At 35.5% G+C, this 7,899-nt stretch overlaps 1 protein-coding gene across 2 annotated transcripts in view; it reads right to left on the bottom strand.

The window, feature by feature from the left end:
• Positions 1 to 1,710: 1,710 nt before the first annotated feature.
• The window catches only part of TM4SF18 (transmembrane 4 L six family member 18), a 41,620-nt gene continuing 35,431 nt past the window's right edge, over positions 1,711 to 7,899 (bottom strand). Inside the window, exons 5-7 of one of the 2 annotated variants that reach the window (XM_036219331.1) lie at positions 7,588 to 7,730; positions 4,558 to 4,738; positions 1,711 to 3,807 (exon numbers count right to left, since the gene is read on the bottom strand). In XM_036219331.1, the coding sequence (XP_036075224.1) occupies positions 3,793 to 3,807; positions 4,558 to 4,738; positions 7,588 to 7,730 (339 nt within the window). In that variant the 3' untranslated portion in view covers positions 1,711 to 3,792. Of the gene's footprint in view, positions 4,739 to 7,587; positions 7,731 to 7,899 lie in introns of both variants that reach the window. The other variant, XM_036219330.1, reaches the window with a different exon arrangement.

Raw genomic sequence — 7,899 nt, 5'->3', positions numbered from 1 at the left:
AGATTGGGATTTTTATGTTTCTTGAGTTGTTTTTGTCAGCTCTGTCTCACCAGTATGCTTTGCAGCTTCTAAAATGTTATTTCTATTGCCTCTTCCTTTAATATCTTCTTATTTATTGGTTTATGTTTTTGTTTTTGTTTTTAAATCTTCACTGTGAATTTAGTGTGACTTTTGGCAGGAGTGAAATTAGATGTGTATGTGTGTGTGCATATGTGTATTTGTGCATGTGTGTGTTTTCATATTAATCCAGAAGATGCATTTGATTTGAACTGTTTATGTTATTTGGGTCAGGCATAGGTTGTTTCTTAATTGCGTAGCCAGGAACCACATCCAGTAAAAATATTTTAGTGGTCAGGTTTGTATATCCTGACCTATCTGCCCAATTACACACACTCAGTCTTGACTTCTTGTTTCCTACCAGATAACCTAGTTCCTCCAGAACTGGAATCTTGTCCCTAATTCCTAGCTTTATGTCACAGAGTAGGAAGCAGAAATGGCAAGAGTCTTCTGAATATAAATAGTTGTGGTTTTCATAATAGTAACCTTGAATTTCTCTTATTCCTTACAGTTTTTCAGAAGCTGGAGTTTTAGGAACCTGACTATGATGGCTATTATGTTCATAGTCTCCAAAGCTTGTGGCAAAAGGAAGTGTTGGCCTTTTTAATACTTTTATTAGCCTAGCAATGCCTACCTCTTACTTTGCCTTCTTTATCTCCCCAAACTTCCAACCTCGTGCTGTCACTGTGACCCTATGATCTTCCCCCAGTTCCTTTCTTTTCTGTTGTATTTGTGGCAATTTCATGTCTCAGCCACCCCAAATCTGCTCCAACTGTACTTGGGTTCAGATTTAAGTCACGCTGCTTCTAAGAGCTTAATCTTCCCAACAACTCTATTATTATTCCTACTTACAGATTCAGAAATTGAGGCACAGAGAGAGTAAATCTGATCATGGTAACACTGCTGAGAAGGCAGTGCCCAGATCTGATCAATTTGATCCAGAGTGTATCTTTAAACCACTATGTAAGAAGCTTCTTATAAATCCCATTCATGTACCAAATACTGTTTTCTCATTTAATCCTCATAGAAATCCTAAATTAAGCAAACAACTAAAAAAGAAAGATACTGAAGATCTGAACAACAAAACTAACAACTTGACCTAATGAACAAATGTAGACGCCTCCACCCAATATTTGGAGAAAATATATACTTTTTAAGTACATAGAACATTTACAAATAGTAGCCATAAAACAAGACCTAAAAATGTTTAAATTATCAGAATCATATAGACCACATTCTATAATCACAATACAATTAAATTAGAAATCAATTTTTAAAATTATGAAGTCATATGTTTAGAAATTTAAAACACACTTAAACACTCATAAATAAAAAATATAAAGAAAAACAGAAAATATTGAAAATATTTATAACTGAATAAGGGAAGTACTTAAATAACAAATGCATAGTCTTAAATGTTTCTTAAAAGAAAAAAGGTTGAAATTAATAAGCTAGGCATTTAATTTAAGAAGTCAAGAAAAGTACAATGAGAAGCAAGGAAAATAAGAAAGAAAGAATGAATAGAAGAGCATAAATGCATAAAATAGAAATCATTGTCAATTATGATTAGCTGGCAATACTCAGTCTCTCCGAAAATTAGAAAATGAAAAGAATATGTCCCAAAAAGGGTAAGAAAAAGTGCTGTCACACATCTAGTTCTTTCATATTTTAATCTACTTAAATAGATTTTACAGAATAGATTAGAAGGTATTTGCTTTTTAAATGATATTTATTTTTCTAATTATTCAAGTGATATATTTTCAATGGAAGATTTGAAAATATAGAACAATGTATATAAATGTTACCCATAATCTCAACATTAGTCAATAATTATTAACTATTAACATTTAGGTATTTTTCCAGTCTTTTTTCTATGTATCTGAAGATTTGTAAATGTCTACATGTAATTAATTATATGGCATTACTCAATGTGTGGTGCCATATTGAATTTAAGTATAATTGAGGCAGTCTAAATGTGTCTGACGAACTGGCAGGGTTGACCTGCCTGAAGTCTATTTACAAGATTACTAAGGAGTCTTTGGGAGAACTAAAAAAGAGTGTACTGGACATGATGAGCTTATGGGCTTGAAAGAGTAACCATGTATGCTCTCTATATAGGCTTCTTTCCTTGCGTTTTAATTATTATTATTTTTATGGTAATTCCTGGGTTGCTTCAGATTGGATTCCTAGTTCAAATTCTCAAAAAAATGACCAACAATCTTATTTGGACAGAATCTAAGCTAAGAAAGAGACCACTAGGTAGTCGATGGCATGAGTGACTGTGCCAGTTCTATCAGGGTCCAGAGCATACAGGTCATATAGTATACAACATGGCGTGCTTTCAAGATGCTCACTTCAGCAAAGGCTCTGGGCTGGACAACTTCTCTTAAAGAAGGCAGTAAGTTGAGCAGGTCCCAAGGAGAGAGGCATTCCATAGATTACTGGTTACTATTGCCCAGCTTTGTCACAGAGCAGGTATTGGCACAGCATTGTTGATAGTATCCATGGAGGAAAGCAATGGGGAAGTGGCAGAAGTATTAAGACCCAGTAGGCTTATGATGAATACAGGCACTCAGCAGAGCAACCATGAAGAACAGAAGGACCTGATATGAATATCCACCACCGAGTATTTACTATTCCTATTTTGTGTTAGGCCCTATGGGTAATGAGAAAATATAAGATGTGGCTGCTATCCTGAAGGAAGTCATGGGTAAGTATAGGTAGAAAGATTATAAACATTATGCTTAAAAACCTTTTAAAAAATAAATACATGTAGTGATAACTTCCCATGACAGTTACCAACTGGTAAATGGTCACTTTCTCTAACCTATTGAGCATGTCCTCAACTGCTCGTTTATTTCAAGGATGTTTCTTTTAACCCACTACACTCATCACCAGGAGTAAAAAAAATAATGCCAAGAGTTCAGTTAGGTTATGTAAGTTTATATAAAACTTTCAAGGTTATCTATCTCACTACTTTCCCCAGTGAATGTTGATTTAAGTGTTATTCTATGATGTTTGTAGATACGTGAGGTTGAAAAAAAGCATATGCCTTTAAAAGCTAGAAAAATAGTAAACATTTTAATAGTAAAAACATGAGTTTTTAAAAAATATTTTGATAGTAAAACATAATAAAGAAAACTTGGAAAATATAAAAAAATAAGAAAAAAGGGTCACCTATGACCCAAATTAACCACAGTTGATATTTTGGTGTAAACCCTTCCAGATTTAATTTTTATATCATATTTTGATTATTTTGTGTTTTAGGTAGTTATGCTTATACTGTAAACATAAATTTGTAATTTGCTTTTTCGCATAGCAAAACATCATTTGTAATGACTGCATAATATTACAACTCTTTATTTAATCCTTCCCCTAAACTTAGACTTGTGGGATATTTCTAATTCTCCAAAATATTAAATAATGTTGAAACATATTCACTTGCATTGTTTTATCTTATATTCTTATTTGTTTCCATAGTATAAATTATTGAAAATTGACTTGTTTAATCAAAGGGTATAAATATTTCTAAAGATCTTCACACATATTACTTAGAAAAAAACTCTAGATAGAAGGTTGGCATAATTTGCACTTCCAGTGAGGACTGTAAATTTTAAAAATGGGTACGATAAACTCCAAATGGAGAATACATCATTTGAATATTGCCCTCAAGTCTAAATATGAGACTTAGATATATGACCATAACTTGATAAAGGAAAACATTCTTGTCCTTATTCAAATGATTCCAGGCTATAAAAAAAAAAGAAAAACCAAAGTGAGTAAAGTAGTAAATTTGACTTGATTAATAATTCATAATCCAGGTAGCAACTTAAACTTATAGTTCATATTCAGAACATAATGGAATAAGAAAATATGTATTTGAAATTGCTAGGAAAGGTGTTATACATTATGTGCTGTTAAATAAGTCAGAAGACATCTCATATGTGATTTCTCTTCACTCTGGACTTGCTGGATAGGTTTATGAGTTTCATCCATAACTAAATTAACATTAGTATTTTAGCAGATGAAGCAAAAATAGTTTCAAATAAAGACATATTCCTCCTCTTTTTAAATACAACTCACTAATGACTCAGTATAAAGAAGGATTATTAGCAAAATATAACACAATTCAAAAGAATTATTTCAATGAGATAAGGTTTTGAACCTTTGATTATTTTATGAACAGGAAATTCTCAAATGGTAATACTTCTTTATGCTTTGAGTTATTAATACACAGAACATTCAAAACACAGTGCTATTTTCATCAGACAACACAAAATGCAGATTTTATAATTATTCCATTGATTCAACCCATAGACAATTCAATAGACACATTGAAATACTGGGGGGAAATTGAGATATTAGAGGATGAATAAATACAAGGGCAATAAGAATGGAAAGAAAATGATGGCATTCTAAAAGCCTATTAACAAGACTCAGTGAATCCTGGGCAGTGGAGGCAAAATGGAGAAGGTATAGGTGTCAATGGGAGTCTATTACCTGGATGATGATTGAATAGGTTCCACACAGTATTATGGATAATTGAATGACTACTCTGATGAGGCAGATGATCACTTGAAGCCCACTGAGAGTTATGAGAATGGAAAACAAAATGATGTTCCATTCTACTACATGTGCAGGTTCAAGGCACTGAACCCATAAGCTGGAATCTGTAAGGAAACTAAGAAAGAAGAAAGAAATGGTCAGCAAGACCCATGGCCAAGACTACACATTTAGTCCAAGGAAGAAGGAAATTAATATATATGATTAAAATAAATAACATTATTAAATATAAATTAACATACTTTAAAAATCATTTAGATACATATATTAAAAAATATAGTATGTATAGTACTGGACTATGCTTATTATAAACATAGTGACCACCTCCAAGACAATCTAATTTAATTAGGAAGCAAGACACTTATTGAAGAGTTCAATAACAATGAAAGGCAGCACATGTCAATAGCTAGAGAAGACAGATTGCCCATTCCATAGGAGTCCAAAAGTTAGCTTGGGCTCTTAAGGACATGGCTGAGCTTATGCTTGATCTAAAAACCACACAGTTGGCAAAATATCAAACAGAAATTTCTGCTATATATTCCTAAAATCTCTCCCAATACCCTTTAGAACAGTAGTTCTCAAACTTGAGCATATATCAGGATTATGGAGAATTCGTGAAAATGCAAATTGCTGGGCCCACAGAGTTTTCAGTTTAGAAGGTCTGGATGGGGCTCAAGACTTTACATTTCTAAGTTTCCAGGTGCTGGTGATGCTGCTGGTCTGGGGTTCACAGTATGAGGATTGCTGTTTTAGAATGGTGCTGTTCTTCAGCTCTTAAGAAGCTTTAGATTAAAAAACTGAAAGGTTTGATCAGTCTAGTTTAGCATAGGATTAAGAGAATCAAATGACTTCCAAGATAATTCTAAAACTACACTGAATCAACCTGACTAACTTTTGCTCACTTTCAGGTCTATCATGGCCATTAGTATTTCTTCTAAGATTGACAATCTCTCTGTTCAACTAAATCAAAATGAAAAAGTGGCATCCTTAAACAAATTCTCCAAACAAAAACAAATACACCTATTTGCAGGTCAGAGTTGCTCATTAATATTTTATCAACAGCAAGTTGCTTTTTCTTAAAACAGAAATTAAGACAGGCAACCTGGGTACCAGCCAAGTGGCTCTGTGGTGGAATGGGGTGAATTCCGCATTTTGGTGACCACTACCACCACCATAACCTCTCTATTCTCTCTTTTTTTTCTCTCTCTCTCCCCCCTCTATTTCTTTCTTATTATCTTCCCTTAACTCTATTTCCTACTCTCTGTGTTCAGGGATATTCAGAGGCACTCTAAGAATTTCTTGGTATTGCCAATGGCCCTTAGGTCTCAAGTGGTTAGCACTCCCTGGATCTGTAGGATCTTGGGCAAGAGACTTTACCTATCTGATCTCCAGACAATAGGCTTAAACTATCCAGCCCTAAGGTTATTATGACTGTCAGTGAGAGTTAGGTAAAACTGCTTTGGAATCTGAAAAGCACAATACAGATCTAATTTCCTGTTACCATTTGCCAAAACCAATTTTATGTACCCTTATACTCCAAATTCGATTTCAGCCACCAGGGAAGCTAATATCTTCAAAATCCTTACTCTAAACTGTTCCCAGTATATCCTTTGCACAAACCAAAAATACTTTAAAGAGAGATGACTTGTAGGGTTTCAATTTTTCTCCTGGACTATGGTACTATTTATTCCTGTAAACCACAGAGAGTCATAAGTACGCTAGCAGAGTATGGAAGAAACAGAAAACCTGGAAACGGGTGAATGCAAATATCAAGGGAAGACAAGTTTAAAGGATTAACGAAGAGCCATGTAGGCAGCCTGAGATTCTTGCATTGAAAGGGGAGGCTTCTTTGGTTTTGGGGTGGAGAAAAGTTCAAGGGCTGATGGAATAAAAAAAGGTTTCTTTGCACCAAGTGGGACTTTTGATATTAAGGTCTCCTTTCCTGAGGCCTTTCAATCCCATAGGAGTGCCTCCTCCAAGTGCTCAAAAGGGCCTGAGGCTGTTCTTTAAGTTCTCCTGACCTGAGAGAGAGCTCTGGAGGCAGCATCTTGTTGAACTTTCAGAATAAAGGTAGCTATGGGCACAGAAACAGTTCTGTCACGCAGTCTAGGTAAACTCGTAAGACCTCCAATAGGTGTGAGCCTTAAATAATAAATGGGGAGATTAGAAAAAAAATGTAACTTCCCCAGGAAAGTTACATTTTATTCCATTTGAATTCTGAACACAAGACAAAACAGGGAGAGATTTAATGGCCCTCTCTTGTATCTCTGCCAGGACACTGCTACCTCCTGAGCTGCCTCTCCAAGTTGGTAGGCCAATAAGCCCAGAACAATGCCAGCGTGAGGCATTCTGTGATCCAGTCCCTTAACATCTGACTGAACTACAAGCCTTTTGAGCAAGACTGCTTCTGTAGACTCTTCTTCAGTACATGCTAGATAAGCTCCTGGCTCATTCCACAAACTTCCACACCTAGCCATGTCTCTAGATCACAGACTGCACTTTGCTGCTTGCCCTGCCTGATTCTATCTCTGTGTAGCCCCTACTCATATAGCCCTGGGTTGCAGCATCCTAGGACGCTGTAATTTTCTCTCAGCTGAGCATTTTCATGTCTGTAACAGATCACATGTCAATGTGGCCACAAAAGAAGACTAACTTCCCAGAACCACTCAAGTCTTAGGCTCCAACAGCTGCTATACCACCATAATCATGAAAACCTGTTCTGAAAAGTGGGAGAAACATATCTTTCATTTGGATATCTCTAAGTTAGCCTCACACTGGTGAATACACATGGCAGTAAAAGACTTGGGGAAAAAAACATGTGAACACAGATACATGAAGGAATATATTGGTCCGGACATCAGTAACCTAATAGGAAAATGCTACCTAAACCAGCCACATGGAACCCCGAAGTAATCATGGAAAATGAGTATGACCATGACCTCCTTGATTTGGGGAATTATCCCTTACCGTCCTGCAGTGCCCTCAAAGGCATATTCCCAGCCATTGAGGGTTTGACAGTATGGGCCTTGAACAAGACCCAAAGTTGACATGACCAGGGAGTATCCAGAAAAAGCAATTCCAAGGGCAGAAAAGATCATCGACAGCAGTGTCTAAATAAAACATAGAAGAAAGAGGTTAGTGCTATAGAATGAGACAAGGGGATACTGTGGATAAATGATCAGGTAGGTATCTTCCCCTATTCATCTAGCCTACTCCACTCTACATAATACAAAATGTCCACATAAAAATGGAAACATTTAATCCAAACCCAGATGATCT

This window comes from Rousettus aegyptiacus, unplaced genomic scaffold, assembly GCF_014176215.1.
Source record: "Rousettus aegyptiacus isolate mRouAeg1 unplaced genomic scaffold, mRouAeg1.p scaffold_m13_p_4, whole genome shotgun sequence".
Taxonomy (NCBI): Eukaryota; Metazoa; Chordata; class Mammalia; order Chiroptera; family Pteropodidae; genus Rousettus; species Rousettus aegyptiacus.
The sequence above is the reverse complement of the archived record's forward strand: the minus strand, read 5'-3'. Positions and strand labels throughout refer to the sequence as shown.